Source organism: Oryzias latipes, chromosome 16 (genome assembly GCF_002234675.1).
Source record: "Oryzias latipes chromosome 16, ASM223467v1".
Lineage (NCBI taxonomy): Eukaryota > Metazoa > Chordata > Actinopteri > Beloniformes > Adrianichthyidae > Oryzias > Oryzias latipes.
The window spans coordinates 18,760,983-18,778,183 of NC_019874.2; the positions used below are offsets into that span (position 1 = coordinate 18,760,983).

Sequence of the window (17,201 nt, forward strand, 5' to 3'; positions counted from 1 at the left end):
ATTCCCCCTCTGGTTAAAGATCTGCTCATGACAGAAGCCTCTCCTGCAAACGGAGACGGAGTGTTTTTTGTGACTTTTTTTTCTTTGGTCCTCCAGTACCTTTCTTTTCTTTCCTGACAAAAATGTATGGAATTTGAAAACTTTAAGTCTAATAAAAAAGAAGCCAAAAATGTATGTCTTACCTAATAATACCTGGGAAATTTGATTGTTTTGGCCCATTATTAAAAATTTGCCTAAAAATATACATATTTTGATTGGTTGAAACGTAATAAACAGAAGGTGATAACGTTTTTTTTTTTTAAAAGGAGTGGGTTAACGAAAAATCTTATTAAGTTCCATCCCCAATCTTACAATTTCTTATGCATGCATTTGTACATGTTAAACATAAAATTATTTTTCAATTAGACCCAAAAGAATGAAAGAAAAAAGCATCACAGTACCAAAACAACATCATGAAGTCAAGATTGTCAGTGCATTGTCCCATTCGGCTTCTCAAGTTTCCATAATGTTCCTTTTCAAAATTTGTATTTATTTTTTTTTTAATTATGGAATATTTTAACACATTCTTGTTATTGCACAGACAAAAGCAACAGGAACTCAGATCAGAAAAACTGTTTACAAAAGTGAAGCAAGTTGACAGGATGAAAATCACTTTAAAAATATAAATATTAAAATAAAACTTAGTGTTTAAATGTACAAAATGTTTTAAATAATGGAGCTGAAATTAAGTTTAGGTGTAAAGTTTAAACTTTACACTATAATAGACATTCATTTAAAAATTGAAAGTATCAAGGGAAGATGTTAAAGTTGGCTATTTTAAACATATTTAGCTGAACACTTTACAAAATAAATAATCAAATGGTTCATCGTTTGGTATTTTTGTCCTCGTGATGACCACACTTTAGGTTCCCCAACACTCCTTATCACAACAGGGACCCCTGCTGCCTGATTGTAACTCCGTTGCTACTGTTTTGCTGCAGCAAGAGCCTGTCACCAGGCAACAGCCCCTTTCTTCCCAGCATCAGCACCAGGCTTGTGCGCGCGCGGCCTGCCGCATCTCTTGGTTGTCTGCACGTTTTGCGTGCCTTGTAATCACGCAGGGTAGGCAAAGACTTTCCTCTCGGTCGGTGCCAGAGTTCCTGTCGTGGAGGCAGCAATGAGGAAGTCGGATTTACTTTAGAGCAGCGTGTCCCACATTTTAAAATGAGCTGTGTCACGTGCACGTGCCGTGGAGAGGCAAACGTCTATATCTGTGAGCGGAACGGGATGCCCGCGTGACTGCAGGGAGGAAAGGGGCGGAGGAGGAGAGGGGAGGAGGTGTAGGTGTCCGTGGACCGCCGCAAAAGCTCTGAGGTGGAGTTTTCAAAAGCAGGAACTCAATTTTTATTGTGGGAAAACGTGTTCTGTGGTGATTTCCGTTTGTGTGTCCGGACCTGGTGATGTCAGCCCGCTTTGCTCTTCTCGCTGCCTCGTCTCCTCCGCGTCAGGACGAGGACCGGACATAAGGTCGTGAGCGGGGAACGCACACGCTCGGACGCTGTTTCTTCTGGCCGGACGCCCGGACTGAGGCCAGTCAGCTGGGAGGGAAATCGAGGAGCGATCAGCTGCTTTTCTCGGGATGCTATAGGAACTGCGGCCTGCTCGCATCTCCGGTTGCTGCAGTGCCTCATGGGCCAGGAGGGGGAGAGACGGAGGACAGAAGATGGAGAGGTGGAGGCTATAAAAACAAATCTCCCAGACTGTAAGTTTGTAAAGCCGAAAATTCTAGCTCCAGTGCTGGAGCATTTGGGATTCCTTGGAACAGAAGGAATGAAAGGCACAAGCTGTCCTTTATGAGCAGAGAGTGATGAGGAGCATGGGCCAAAAAGAAATACTTGATTTAAGAAACATTCTAAAGATGGCTAATGTGTCATTAAGGTGAGTACATTGACTTTTAGGCCTTTTAGTTGTTTTTGCTGACAAAGTTCTTGCCTGAACTGTAGTGCTCGCCATGGGACACTGCGCAGGAGCTGAAGTACCTGCCAGCAGTGAGTTTGGTGCATAATTCTGACAGACTGGAGCTCTGATGCCAGCATTTATTTATCTCTCTCCTCTGCTCTGCTGAGCTGCTACCCACACAACCTGCTACATGAACTCCAAGGAAGCCTGAAACCTCACCCAGCGTCCCCCTACACAGTCACAATCCCAGGAATATAAAACAAACATGCCTTCACCTTCAGACTCCAGCAGTGTGGCTTCAGCCACTGGATCTCGCGGCTGGTCTGACAGCCGCAGAGGCATGTCCGGCCGGGGGCCCGGTGGGGCCCGGCTGCTCCTGTATTTAGGCTTGTGCCACCTTGGTCTCGGAGCCATGGTCCTGGCCTTCTCCTTTACCAGCATGGCCTTCACCCTATCTACCCGTGTAAGGCAATCCTGTCCATTCTGGGCTGGTTTCTTTGTAAGTATGAACATAGGGGAAGATATATGACTTTCAGAATAAAACAAACAACTATAGTGGGGTGATTTCTGGTGTATGTCCTGTTTGTATCCAGGTGGTGGCGTCAGGGATAGTAGGAATAATCTCATGGAGGAGACCTCTAACACTAGTGGTACATACTCTTGCACTCTTCATTGCTGGTTCTTTTTGTTTAAAGACACACTGATGAAAATTGTGGGTTGTTTTTGGTGTTTTTAATATGTTCCTGTGGCACTTTTCTCAGATTATATATATAAAGAAAATTAATCTTTTCTGAGTGTTTCTTTATTCAAATTTTTGCAAATCAGGAGAGGATAAAAACATGCCATTGGAAGAAGCTTGTATGTGTGACATAGAAGCGACAGCAGGCCACAAGCTCCCTGCTCCACTCTATTCTGATGCATCCACTTGCAGACAAATAGGTCCATGCACGTCTTTGTTTTCCTCATCTGATCTGGCATCTAGGTCAAAACTGTAAGGGGTTATAAACTAGCAGGAGAGCGTGTAAACAAATGGGTGATGGGAAGTGAGGGTGGGCTTACTTCACAGCAACAGTCCCACCCACAACTCAGAGGTGAATTTCTAATTAACTATTGCCGCTCAGCAGAAACTAAGTAACAGAAAACTGCAGTTTTTTATTTTTTTACTTTGGCTAAAAACAGCATAACATAATGAACGGACCTCTGGAAACGCTTTTACAATACATCAAAATGATCGGAGCAGCTCTCTAGAGAATAGAAATCTGCCTCTAATCTGTTTTAAAAACACTTTCAGACACCCCCTGCTCTAAATCAAGTCTCCCCTCTGCATCCCTTCACAGGTGTCACTGTTCATGCTGCTCTCTGCAGTGTGTGTGATCCTCAGCCTGGCCGGCTCAATGCTGTCCTGCCAGAACGCACAGATGGTCAAGTCAATGCTTACCTGCAAGGTGTGCAAGCTTTGTCCTTTGCTACACGCTGAAACGATGCGCTAGAAATAGTTTGGAAAATCTTTTGTAAACCGACTTTGCCTTTCATCATGGCTAGGTGGAGAGTGGGCGGTGTTTGTGTTGTGCACCCCTTCAGTCTTGCTCTATAGATGGGGAGGACACACTTGTCCTGAACCTGAATGTTGATTGTCATTCAGTCAGGCATCAGCTTAAAGTAAGTACATGTTGTCTGTCACTGCGATCATTTTAAACATGAATTCTTTTAACATATTTCACAAGTTAACATTTCTTGGAATGCACAATTTCCTGCAGGACCTTTTGTTCAGTGCGTGTGGACTCAGCATTCTGTCCACCATCATTTGTACACTGTCGACCGTGACATGCAGCATTCACATATTCTCTCTGGACCTCGTGCACCTGGTGAGGCTAAATATCCTTCTCCTCCAAGCTGCTGGTTTCTTCACAGGACATGCAGTTCAGCTAAAGTGCAGCCCAGATAGATCAGAATGTCCATGTTAAAAGTCTTTTTTAAGTTTATTTACCGTGGGGGCTTCACTCATGTCACACGGTTCCCACCCAGCTGGCGCCGCATCGCTCCCGCTCCGTTAATCCAGAGTGCATCACCCCTCAGGATGCCTTCCTGACAAACATCATGGACTTTGAGGAGTTTGTCCCACCCATCCCTCCACCCCCTTACTACCCTCCTGAGTACACCTGCAGCTCAGAGACGGACGCTCAAAGGTACCAGTGTTGTCTTACCATGTATGGGTATTACTTCCTATAACAGCAAATATCATCGATGCCCATTTGTAGGCTCATGTGCATGGTTTTATCACTACAGCATTACATATAATGGCTCCATGGAGAGTCCTGTCCCCTTGTACCCTACTGACTGCCCCCCTCCTTATGAAGCTGTGATGGGACAGAGAATTGCCAGCCAGGTGAGCATGTGTGTCTAGGCACTGAACTTGCAGTCTTCATCAATGAAAAAGTCTATCAGTGCATGATGATTTATTACAGACAAGAATCTGAATTTGAATCTAAATTAAATTTTAATTAATTGTAATTAAATTAAAACTAAAGCATAAAGTACAAAAATATACTTTGCCATTGTTTTTCGTGTATGATGCAAGGCAGCTGCTTTCAGGTGTGGTGAAGTGTTTTGTGATTTAGATGTAACTTGCAAATGCTGTATGTCAAGCCAATCTTTTCTGTGCTTTCTGTGCTCTGAAACTGTTATAAAAATAATCAAATGTTGTCTAAAAAGAACAAAACGAAAAAAAGATGGGAAGTAACTTTGTTCCTGTACGTCAACTTTGAAGTATCTGTGGTGCTTGGAATGACCTGACTGATCTTTTTATCTGTCCTGACTGTCAAGGCAACAGTGTTTGATCCTGTCGGCACTGAGCTGTCTGGAGAACGGGGAACTTCAATGGCCTTCAGTGGCGAAGGTGCAGATTCTCTTTATATGATTGGGTCACGTATAAGGAAGAGTAAATGGTTGATAGGGATCAATCCGATATGAAATGACTGGACCGCGGGTGTCAAACTCCTTGCCACATAGGCCGACCACCTGCTGGTTTTTCAAAAATCCTGTCTTATCTGCTGCTGATTACCTGGATCAGATGTGTTTAGCCAATTAGGAACTTCAAAGGCAGTTTGGTAGGAAAACATGTTGGACACCAGTCCTCGTAGCCTGGAGTTTGACACCACTGGATTAGACAATGAAGGAAAACATGTCACAGTCTCTAAATAATCACTTCAAAGTTTTTATTCCAAATCAATTCAAGCTAAAGAATGCATAAGTGAAAGATATTACTGAAAAAATATCATTGTTCCATAGATGATGAAGAAATCCTCTTTTTCAGTCTCCATGGACAGTGGGTCTCTGTTGATGTCAGAAATTGTGGACATCCCTGATGATTCCTCTCCTTCTGAGGACTCCTGTCTCATGGAGATCGGGCTAAGAAACCAGGGGGAGAGACGCAACAGGGCTCCCAGTGAGGGCGGAGATGCAGGGGAGAGCATCAATCTCCGTGGTCAGAGGTGTCAGACGCCCGAAAGTCCTTTGGCAGGGGGGCCAAGAGCCAAAAGAGTTCTCAGAGGAGAGAGGTCCAACTCCTGTTCCTCTCCGAGCACCACCACCAACACTACTTATAGGTAAACAAAACCTTTAAGTTAAAGCCATAATTTATAAAAAAAAAAAAAAAAACTTTTGTCTTCTGGTCTGTCAACAAGGTCCCCAGTGCTTCTTCGCCAAGCTGTGCTAGCCCGTAGCTGTTCCCAGCTAGAAGCCATAGGTGGCGCCAGTAATCAACAGTCGTTCTCCATCCCAGAGATTCGGTTTCAACCTTCCTTTGCCTCAAGCCGTGGAGTTGCAATGGGTTCCTCTCCCGTCCCTCCTCCCTCCTTCTCAGCTGCCAGTGAACATGATCACGGGCACCTCCTTCCTCTCCAGCCCCTCTCCCTTCGGCAAAGAGCCGGAAGAAGTGAAAAGGATGGAGAGACTGCGAGAAGACACAGCGAAGGCTTTTTGCGCCTCATGAGATCACACAGTGAACCAGGGCTCAGCTCCTCGACAGACACGGGTGAGTCGGGTTCTGGCAGGAAAGCAGCTCTTTCATCAGTTGTACACTGATCAATCTGTGCATCGATGCTGTTTTCTAGTGGACTTTGGCTCTGGCGGGAGTAAAGCATCTATGGACACAGGTAAAACTAAACACAAACGCTGTTTTGATGTGACACTTTCTTAACACATTATAAATCTAAACCCTTCTGTTGAAATAAATAAATAACAATATATGAACAGATTGCTGACAGTAATAGTTGGTAATAAAAATAGTAAATTATTGTTCAGACCGTTACTTCCTCGTATCTGCTAAGTTCTTTGCAATCTGACATAAATTAGACAGACAGCTCTGACATATTGATCATGTTGCCTGATCACAAACACTAGTAGCACTTCATTTCTATTGTGAAACCACACTGAAATTCAAAAGTTGTGTTCTAAAGGTTGTAACAAGACGATTTTTAAGCCAAAGTAAGTAAACAACACTCAAAAATATGTAAAATGATGTGTCTTGGTCTATGTGACAAATGCTTGTTACTTTCATCTGATCACCCGAAACCTACCTATTTTTTAACAAGTCTGTGCTAAAGAAAGGACGACAATATTCCTTATGTTACATAAACAATGAACACTGTGATTTCCCTCTTCATATGTATTAACTTCCTTCATGTATTCTTTTTTTTAAGTTGAGAAATGTATTTTTTAGTCTGAGCACCGTTGTAGCTTAGAGTACTGAGAAACAAATTGTGCTCGTCACCAATAGTGCTTTTCTACTTTTATATTTTTTGCTGTTTCTCTCTTTTATGCACAGCAAAAACTAAATTTAAAGAAAGTGAAAAGACCCTTGTTTTAGGATAAATTATCTTAATTTCTTTCTTGCAAGACAAATCATTTTACAATATTTTTCAATAATGATCTCAGTTTGAGAAAAACAGATTTTTTTTTAGAAAATCTGCTGATGCAGTAGAAATTTTGGATGCTCCAAGGGGCCTGTTTTTGCAGTGTGTCGTGTTATCCATCTGTAATTTTTAAAAGGATGTGCCTAAGTGGAGTGCGGCACAAAATATGGTAAACAGGGGTTTCAAAATATTTATTTGACATTTTCTATGTAGACAAGTTGTAATAGTATAAATCACTTTCATTCTATTTTCTGATTTAAAGGTCCATCGTCTGAGGCATGCCTGCTGCCTCAAACATCCCTGCCTCACGCTGCAGTGCTGTCCACAAAAAGCAGCATAAAATCAGCAACCACAGGGATAGAGGTGCCCCCCAAGCCTGCAGCCACCTCCCCACTCCGATTACCCAAAGACTGCCACCGTTCTCTTGCTGATCTTAAGGTAAACATGCTTGACACATTCTGAAGGATTTTTAAAGGACACAGTTCTGTTATCTTAATTATTATATTCCGGTCCTTCAGGTAACTCGAGTTCTGGTGGCTCGCTTCCTGCATCGCTCAAAACGTAATCTGGCGCCATCCTCCGAGCCTGCTGGGAGCCCCGCCCAGGCAACAAAAAGGAAGAGTGGAACTGAGGCTGCTGCCGCCAACCACATGGCCTTGGAACAAGTATGTCAGCAAGATCGAATCCCTTTTTGTATCTACAATGACGAATACTCAATATTTACTCAACTTATTTACACTCAGATGTTGCGGAACACTTGGGGCTCCAGCCGAGGACACCCCACCGGTCACTCCCATCATTCTCATCACCGTGGACATCATCATTCCCAAAGTGACAGTCGCCACAATCGGCACCAGAGCAGCCGGGCGCCAGAGGGCATCCACCTGCGCAGCTGTGGAGATTTAAGCTCCTCCTCCTCTGCATCTCTACGTCGACTTGTCCCTCATCATCCACCGCATGGGTCATCAGGGACTCTGTATTCTGAGTCTGCTCTGTAAGGAAGGAAACAAGGGGGATGAGACAAAAATGAAGAGAAGATGAAAATCAAGTCAGATTGCAGATTGCAAAAGTCTTCCCTCCTTATTTCCTGCCACCTCTGGATGCTGAAGCGAACTGTGCAGACAGCCTTATTCGTGGTGCTTCTGAACATCACTCAAGAGTTTGCTCATTTTTCACCAACAAATAGTGCAACCTTACTCAAACTACAGTATGCTACAACCTGATAACCTCTTGCAACCAAAAAACAAAGTCACAACTGATAAAAACAATCTCCACTCTTGACCTCCATCGGTTCATCTGGAAACTCGTCTCTTCTTCTTCAGTCTACCTGAATAATTTTGCTATCATGGATTTACATGGTTGCCCTTGGACAAAAGCCAAAGGCTCACCTGTGCTCATTGACAAGATTGCTTAAATGAAGTGGTTATCTTTTGTCTTCCATTCTCAAGAACAAATGCGTAAGGGTGGGCAGCATTAGAAGATCTAATGAGAATAAAGCGAAGCAGATCTCTTAATGAGTTGTATTGTCTCCTCTAATGCTGCCGTACAGAGCTGCCAGCATTGCTAACATGGACATTGTTGCACACCACAGATAGGTTGAGCCTTGGAAATGTGTTTTTTCATTTATGGCCTCCATGATTTCCTTTGAACATGGTGCATGTTCTGCTACAGATGGGATGCAGCAGGAACTCTGTTCATTCAAGTCTGCTCGTCTGTCCAACCTACAAGTGCTCAGAACGTCTTGACCTGCATGTTTGCTTCTTTTCATTTTTCTTGCACAAATGACTTAAGATAGTAGCCATGTGATAGGTAATTACTAGCTAACAACCAAGGTCGGAGATGCCTGGTGGCTCCGAGAATAATTCTGTATCTGAACCTGCAACAATCTTTGGCTAAAACAGTCTGGTACTTGTACGATAAGAGGTGCACGCCGCACTATGACTCTTGTGAATATGTCAGTAAATGTAAAGTTAAGCTTATGATGAAGTCGGGTCTTACACTGTGTGTTAGCACATGTGCACATTTGGGTATGTTTAAAATGGAATAAGATCTTCAAGATGCACTGGTAATGGTGATAGGACTGCACCATTTGACATTAGGTGGCAGCTGTAGATTAAAAATGTCAACTGTCTTTTGTCTTTTTTTTTCTTTTTACACACTTACACATAGTCTGTAATCACTGGCAGATCAGGCACTCATCCTTAACCCTTGTGCTATCTAAGATGACCCCATCCTTACATTGACGTGTTATCCCTACCATGACAAAGGTGGATAAAGGTGGAAAGATTTCATGTAATCCATGGACACCAGTGAGGTTCACAAATCATTGAAGAAAAAAGGTTCAGCGCACTGTCTAGTGGGTCTAGATGACCCAACTCCCAATGGTACAGTGCCTAGGATAGCACAAGGGGTACGGGCACTGAGCTTTGTTTTCTACCTCCTGTCTTGATTTACATATTCATTAGGCTTATTCCAATTGAACTACACGTCATGAACTAGCAATGTTATAAAAAAAACTTGTTAATAGCAAAAGTTTCAGGGCAAGATATGTATTTCAATATGTGAAATAAACGAATGAAATATATATAAATAAAAAAAACATCCCTCAAGGTGCTGATGTACAAAAGTCTTAAAGGATAGTGTGCTAAAAGGTCCAGTTAACTGAAATAAAACAAGCATGAAGACATATTTAAACAAAAAAAAAGTATTTGATGTGTTGCAAAAGTGTTAAAATGTAAAAACGGCATAATGTGGCATTACTTTTTTATGACTAAACTAAAATAAGTCATTATTGCATTATATTCATTATTTATAACTTGCAACAAAAATTAAAAGAAAGGAAAAATTTAAATATGCTTCCATTTGGATTATAACGTTACTTTTTTTCTTCCAAAAATGCATTTTATTCTCATTAAATACTTTGTGCATTTATGGTTTATCTTAAGTCTCGTCCCTTCCAAGAATGCTGAGTGCAACACAAATGTTAAGATTTTCTACGGTACACCTTCAAACAATGGCATCGTGGGGAAAACTTTAATTAATAAAAAAAAAGTCGTTTTACTTGTTTAATCTAAAAACAATTTCGAAAAAGAAAAACAAAAAGCAGCTAACGTGGGTTCTTTAATTTAATCTCACCACCCGATTTAAACTCCGCCTTCCACCATATCCTATTGGTTAACCACCAGGAGAGCCCATCCTGGTTCGATGTGAGTAACCAATTAAAAAGCTCAATGTCAAATGGAGCCTTCCTAAGCACCGCCTACTTACAATGAATGTTGGGACATATAGTTCAGTAGCCAAGTATAAAACGACAGGAGCCTAATAGTAAACTACAATTTACATATCCTGGTTTGAGGAAACGTTCAAAGACTTAATTTAACAGTTGAAAGGATTTACAGAAAGTGTTGTTTTCTTTACAATATTTTTTACAGAGCATACCGGAGCAGGATATTGGCAGAATGGTATGTAAAGATTTGTGAATAGATGTGTTTATTTGACGTGCTAAAACGATTGTAGTGGAAGACTGAAAGAAAGATATATAGGTTAACGTTGGCTAATGCGTCGTTTCAATGAAGGGATTCGCTCCCTTGCGCCCTCGAGCTGAGGCTAAGTTTAACGACGAGACCATGAACTTAGCCAGACGTGAAGCTTTCCTCTGTAAAGTGACCTCGCATCATCTGCAGCTGAGCTAGAGCTAGATTAGCATGAGTGTAGTTGGTTTGTGTTGAGATTTGGAGTGTTGATCGGCGATGAGGCGCTTGCTAAACTGTGTCCTCAAGCTCAACGGCCCTAAAATTCTCCAAACCATGTGCTTCGACGTGTCCCCGTTTGGAGTAAAACGCCGCATTCTGATGTTGTGCACGTCTACCTTTCAGGCGGACAGTATTATGTCAAACGGGACACACAACAAAAAGGCGTTACTGTCAGACTCTCAGCTGTTTGAAGCAAAGTTCGACGAACTGGTGGCAGAGTTGATCGAGCGAGATCTAAAGGATCCAGGTCTGGTTGATGCTCTGAACAGACACAGAGAGGTAAGATGGATCAGCAGACTTCTCTCTCTGACATGGTTCTAGCGTCAAGTGCAGCAGTTAACTGGACTTTTTTTTTTTTTAAATTTAACTCTAGGTTTTGGTCTACAATGTTCCTGGGGGTAAGAAGAACAGAGGACTTTCTGTGATTGGCTCCTTGAGGGAGCTTCTCCCACCCTCTCAGCTCACCCAGGATGTGGTGCAAAGAGCTCTGGTGGTGGGCTGGTGCATTGAGTTGGTAAGAATTATTTCCAAGCAAACGCAAAATGCATTTTAAAAAACAACAAAATGAAAAAGTTACAGGCATCAAACTCGTTTTAAAGACCCGCCGTAACAAAATGAGTTTTGGGGTGTTTTTGGGGTGTTCTTGGAGCATTTTCCTGATTATGGAAGACATATAGAAAGAAGAGTGTAGAGAAAGGGATGATGGGGAATGAGGGCAGGCTTACTCTGTGCTAACAGTCCCACCCACAACACAAAGGCAAATTTATGTTAAACTCCTGCCGCTCTGCAGAAACAATGTCCTAGAAAATGGTTTGGTTTAGCCCAAAAACAGCATAGCCATGATTAAAAGACCACTGGGAATGCTTTAAAAGGGATCCAGAGATGACTGGTGTGGGACTTTAACATGAATCACAGCATTTTAATCACTTTTTTTAATGAGAGCTGCAGCTCCATCGGTTTGCACTGTGCCTGTGTGTGCAGAAAAAGGGTTGGGGTCAAGTGTAGGGCTGAGTTTATTTTTTAAAAAGTGACTTGACTCAATTTTCTTTTAGAAAATCAAATGTCAACTAATCAAATCCAATTATTAATTATCTTTTAGAGTGCTTTCTCTCTTTTCTTTTTTTATCTTAGATGGGGAAAAAAGATTTTCTGTTGTATGGTTTAGTGTCAGTCTTCATGATAATGAAAAGTTGAAGCTTTGTTCAGTTAAAGTCTCTGTCTACATCAAAACTCTTTTTGACACCAAACCAAATCGGTCTGGAAATAGAATTTCAACGATTTGATGTATAATAAAGTTATAAATGTGTAATTGTTGATTTTGAGTCAAATATATCTAAAGGTGTGTATTTTGATTGCACAAATGGTAGCTGGATCAGATAAATTCAGTATGTACCATATAAATGTCGGAGTAAAAGTCGCACTTTTTGGAGAAATGTATCCAATAACAAAATAAAGGAGCAAAACCTGACATTTTCTCTTGAAAGGCAAATTATAATAACGGAATAAATAACAATAATAGACTGAATATCTGCACGCTTCACTACTGTAAAACATTAATGCTTATATAGCTTCACGACATATAGGCGCAATTGAGTATATTAGAGTAGTATATGAATAAATATTAAGATAAAGATACGTGCTAACAAGTGGACTACTCTCTATATATCATTTTAAATCCCTAAATCCGTTAAATTCTTCATGGTCTGTGTCATAGTCATAGGGCCCCTGTGTATGACTGAGCGGCTCTTCTTCTGTGTTGCTGTCAGTAGCAAATACTGACACACGCCTACAGTGCCCTCTAGTGGTTGTTGCAACTTCTTTTTAAAAAATCCCACCTATGTCTTATCTGAGTATACGCCGCACTCAAACTACGCAAAAAAACAGTGACTTTTACTCTGAAAAATGCGGTAATTGAAATGATTTTAATTAACAAATGACTGGTGTTTTTTTTTTCTTGTTCTTTTTTTCTCTGCATCTTGCAGCTTCAGGCGTTTTTCCTGGTGGCAGACGACATCATGGATGCATCTGTGACCCGCAGAGGGCAGCCATGCTGGTTCAGGAAGGTGTGACTTGAAAAAAAAAATGTCATTTTAAATGTTATTTTAAAGGTTGATAGAGGATTGTAAACAGTGGCATTTCTTTTTATTTTCATAGGAGGGAGTTGGGCTAGATGCCATCAATGATTCGTTTTTCTTGGAATCAGCACTCTACAGGCTACTTAGAAAATATTGCAGAGATCAGCCCTACTATGTCCATTTGTTGGAAATCTTCACAGAGGTAACATCATCATCATCAGTGTGAAGCCATGTAAAGTTGTTTTTTGGGGTTTTTCAGGTTTTAGTCTTGACTTTTGACACCACACCTACTTTTAAGGCAGGTGTAGTTTTGCTAAAACCCTTTTTAAAAAAATTTTTTTTCTTTCATTTGTACAACCAAACTCCACAAAATCAAATGTCAAGTTTTCACGCTTTTTATATTTAAGCATTTGTGCTGTATCTTTAGACCTGCCTGAAACAGGAAAAAAGCAAAGTGGTGAGCTTAGTGGAGTAGCAAAAATAGACGTTGTGTCTCCTTTATGTCCAAAGAAACCATGCATTTGATTTTCCCTAAACTGGGAAATATGCCACATGACAGTTGGCAGCGCACAAACAAATCCAACGAAAGCTTGAAAAAGTCTCATGTGGACACATTATGGCAAAAAGAGAAAGTGCCAATCAAGCTACTCTACACCCAAGTTGCCATATTAAACATGCTTTCTCTGAGTTTATTTTTTAAAACAACCAACAACTTATGATGGTATTTCTTTTAAAACTGGTTTTGTAAAAAAAAAAAAAAGGAGTTTTCCAACTGCCCTGTCTTTAACATTAACTGGGTTATTGCATGTCTTTTGTCCAGACCACCTTTCAAACGGTGCTTGGGCAAACTCTGGATCTTATGACGGCTCCGCCTGGAGATGTTGACCTCAGCAGGTTTAGCATGGAAAAGTAAGAAGAAAATTCAAGCTGAAAAAAGACACTTATGCTGAATCCAAATTTTCTCCTACCCCTACAACTTCTCCCTAACCCTACATTTAGCCCTCCAAACAGAGAGTTATAGAAAAACTGTTTCAACACAAAATAAAATTGTAAAAAAACCAAAAATGATTTTGTCTTTCAGGTATAAAACCATAGTGAAATACAAGACTGCGTATTACTCGTTCTACCTCCCAGTGGCAGCAGCAATGTACATGGTGAGATGGAATTGTAACTTTTCTCTGTATGGCACAGATTTGACAGAAACGGAACAGCAAGACAAAACATGTTGAGCTTTTTTGCAGGCAGGAATTACTAATGAAGTGGAGCACAATCACGCCAAAGAAATCTTACTTGAAATGGGAGAGTTTTTCCAAATACAGGTAAGGATTCCTCTTCTTATTATTATTGTTATTAGCGACTGGAATGTAAAATTGTTGTTGATTATGGTGAAAAACACAGAGTTTGTCGGTTTATGTGACAGTCCAGTGTGTCAGGTAGGATATTTAACATTAAAATCTGAGTAGTATTAACATTTCCAATTGTCTTACATTTTATTAAGTCCATTTAAGATTACTCTGTTGTAGCAGAAGCTCAGCCGTTTTGTTTTTGTTCACAGGATGACTTTTTGGACTGTTTCGGTGACCCTGCAGTGACTGGAAAGATTGGTACAGACATCCAGGATAACAAGTGCAGCTGGTTGGTAGTGAAAGCTCTGGAGGTCATGTCTCCTGAGCAGAGAGCAGTTCTGGAGGTAAGACTCTTAAAGCTTCCTAACCAGAAATTGCCCCAGCAGGAGGATACAAACTAAAGAACACATCTGTGACTAGCTTTTTTATATGCTGAATGTTAACTGTTTTGTTGATGGTTAATCTCATCTCAAGACCTTAAAGACAAACTCTGATCATCTTTTCATCTATTGAAAAAGTGTTCCAAGTGGTCTTTTTATAACAATTATGCTGTTTTTAGTCAAAATAAAAAAGGTGTAGTTTTCTAGGACATAGTATCAGCAAAGCGGCAGTAGATCATTGAAAAAATATCTACTTTTTGCCTCTGAGTTTTGGACAGGAATGTTGGCATGGATCAACCCCCTTCCCCGGAGCAGGGAGCCCCCTGTATTTTCTGCGTCACAAATTAGATTTTTTTCCAACTGCATTTTTTTCCTCTGCTCCTGATTCTGTCAGGGTTTTGACTATTTCTTAACAAAGAGAAGAACCACAAGGGAAACAAGAATTTTTGTTAGACTTCTGCAGAAGGAGAAGCCTGTCTGTCACTGCGCAAACTGCATCAGAGGAGCTCTGTCTTCCCAGTGTATGCAGTCAGTTTTTATTTGTTGGCTATGGTTGATTACATGAAAGTGGGTCATTCAATCAGGCAGAACAGGAACATCATATCTTCTGTAGTCAGGACTTTGCACGTCAGTGTTTCCTCACTGAAAGACAGAATTGAGATATAATCATATTGGGGTGATGACAGCATGTGGGCAAATGACAACTACATAAACTCTAACAGATTCATTACAATGAGGAAATACTCAGAAATTTAATCTTAAGCTAAATTTTCCCACATCATGAGAAAAGTGCCACAAGAACATGTTAAAAACACCCAAAACAGGATTTTCATCAGATTGGGTCTTTAAGTTTTAGCCCATTCATTAAAAGAATCTCACCTCTGCTTGTTTCTTAGCATAGGTTTTCATCAGTTCAACAGGCCCCACTCTGAGCTGCTGAAAGAGTGACTTTCACACAGAGACGTGCATGTTGACAGAAATACATGACTGACATTTTCTCACATTCCGTGTTACACGTCTGTGACAACTGTGGTACTCAGGGGAGCAGTTACTACACCGTAGTAGAGCTTTGTCAAAGATTTTTTGGGTGATGCTGCAAGAAACCATCTTTTCTCCTTTTCATCACTGTCCTTTCTACAGTTGTAAAAATATTTTTAATGGCTTCGATGTTCATCTGTAGTTCACATTGTACATTTATTAGTATTTCTGTATATGGAATTAGTCTGCTTTGAGTTTGTTGTTTCCATATCCCCAAATTGACGAATTTGCTTAACAGGAGAGGAAGAAAAGATAATTAAATCTGTAATTACACTGTAAAAATAGTTTTTTTTTTAAATTAAAAAGCAAATATATTTGGCATTTCATGCTTCTTGCATAACAATAGTCTGTTAGATGGAAGTTGAATCAACATTTTTTTTATGTAAAAAAAAATCCAGTTGACTTCAATAAGACCTCTGTGAGTCACTAACCTGACTGCACAAAAATAATCTATTGAAAAGTTACTAGTAATTACTTGTTTTTACTTAGAAAAATAATGACTTTTTTTTTTTTTGTAAAGATGGAACAGTAGATGCATGGTAATTTGTCACTGCTTGAAATCCTTTGATTCCCCCTTTTTCAAAACTACTGTTCTTTAGCCCCACTGCTGTGCCAGAAGCAGATTAATTGCACTTTATTTGTTCATTTATTTTTACATGTCTTCTTTAGGCTTGTTACGGACGCAAAGATGACGCCAGTGTGGAGAAGGTCAAAGCCCTCTACAAATCTCTGCAAATGCAAACCCTCTATCACAAATACGAAGAAGAGAGCTATCAGCGGCTGCAGAAGCTCATCGCTCGTTGCGCTGTCACCCTTCCCAGCACAGTTTTCCTAAATTTTGCAAACAAGATATACAAAAGAAACAAGTGATGGCTTGCTAGACTGTCCACAACGAGAGTCCATTTGAAATATTGTAAGATGTTGCAAAGCCACAGAGTCCTACAGGGGTGTGCAGTTTGAATTGTCTGCTGATTATTGAAGCTGGTGTATTGTTTATATCGACTGATTGTACTTACCTGGGCTCAACAGGTAAATGGTTTGATTTGTTTACTAAAGCACTTGTTAAAATGTATCCTGGACAAAAATAGGGTTTGTAAAAGTGTGTAAATAAATGCATTCTTGTTAATTATTTAAGACCGTTTCATTTTGCATTGGCGTAATAGGGTATTTTCCGGTCTAGATTTTACTCCTCCTAATAAATAATTTATGACATTTTCATTTGTCCTGCTATTTTGTGCATCACTCCAAATTATGATAACTCACAACCTTTTTAAATGTATGATGCTCATTGCCTGAATTTACATGATTTGACTGGTAGATCATGCATTTGCACATTTACACTACAGCAAAACAACTTAAACAAAAGAAATATAACTACTTTAAAGTTTATGCAAGTTATTCTTTTTGCAATTAAAAAGCTTAATATGTTGGTAATAAAGTAAATCCAACACACTGCACACAGTGGGTATTTGCTATAAGCAAAGAGCAAAAATAAATCATTCAAGAAAAGAGAAAATTAAAAATAAAGAATGAAAATGATCTAAAAAAATGTTAATTTTTACCCCACTTGTCCTGTTGAGCAGCTGAGAATGAAGAAGATAACTTTGATGTTCAGGATAAATATCAATGCATTTGTAACGAAACAATAATTATAAGAAAGATGACGGAAAATAAACTCAAGTTATGCCATAAATTCACACTTCATACTAACTTTTGGTGCAATTCTGTGTAAACATACACTTTTAATCATTTAATTTTT

The 17,201-nt window shown here is 40.1% G+C and overlaps 2 protein-coding genes across 2 annotated transcripts; both read left to right on the forward strand.

Moving 5' to 3' along the window:
- Positions 1-1,028: 1,028 nt before the first annotated feature.
- Positions 1,029-8,982, forward strand: fam189b (family with sequence similarity 189 member B). The gene is made up of 14 exons (XM_011485310.3): positions 1,029-2,437; positions 2,532-2,588; positions 3,276-3,383; positions 3,481-3,597; positions 3,696-3,803; positions 3,964-4,124; positions 4,225-4,324; positions 4,762-4,834; positions 5,252-5,543; positions 5,622-5,971; positions 6,051-6,092; positions 7,114-7,289; positions 7,370-7,516; positions 7,595-8,982. The coding sequence occupies exons 1-14, from the start codon at positions 2,204-2,206 to the stop codon at positions 7,847-7,849; spliced, it is 2,220 nt and encodes a 739-aa protein (XP_011483612.1). The 5' UTR covers positions 1,029-2,203; the 3' UTR covers positions 7,850-8,982.
- A 1,192-nt stretch (positions 8,983-10,174) lies between these two features.
- fdps (farnesyl diphosphate synthase) lies at positions 10,175-16,657 on the forward strand. Its single transcript, XM_011485312.3, has 10 exons — positions 10,175-10,312; positions 10,727-10,882; positions 10,977-11,117; positions 12,586-12,666; positions 12,758-12,880; positions 13,499-13,587; positions 13,760-13,832; positions 13,920-13,997; positions 14,234-14,368; positions 16,112-16,657. The coding sequence occupies exons 1-10, from the start codon at positions 10,310-10,312 to the stop codon at positions 16,310-16,312; spliced, it is 1,080 nt and encodes a 359-aa protein (XP_011483614.1). The 5' UTR covers positions 10,175-10,309; the 3' UTR covers positions 16,313-16,657.
- Positions 16,658-17,201: the final 544 nt, after the last annotated feature.

What these genes read in the sequence shown, in the direction of transcription:
- fdps (XM_011485312.3), top strand. An exon ending in AGCCATGCTGGTTCAGGAAG is followed by an intron (nt 12,667 to 12,757) that starts GTGTGACTTGAA and finishes TTATTTTCATAG; the next exon opens with GAGGGAGTTGGGCTAGATGC. An exon ending in GAGAGTTTTTCCAAATACAG is followed by an intron (nt 13,998 to 14,233) that starts GTAAGGATTCCT and finishes TTTTGTTCACAG; the next exon opens with GATGACTTTTTGGACTGTTT.
- fam189b (XM_011485310.3), top strand. Translation starts at nt 2,204, where the DNA reads ATGCCTTCACCTTCAGACTCCAGCAGTGTGGCTTCAGCCACTGGATCT. An exon ending in AATGGCCTTCAGTGGCGAAG is followed by an intron (nt 4,835 to 5,251) that starts GTGCAGATTCTC and finishes CCTCTTTTTCAG; the next exon opens with TCTCCATGGACAGTGGGTCT. An exon ending in TAAAGCATCTATGGACACAG is followed by an intron (nt 6,093 to 7,113) that starts GTAAAACTAAAC and finishes TCTGATTTAAAG; the next exon opens with GTCCATCGTCTGAGGCATGC.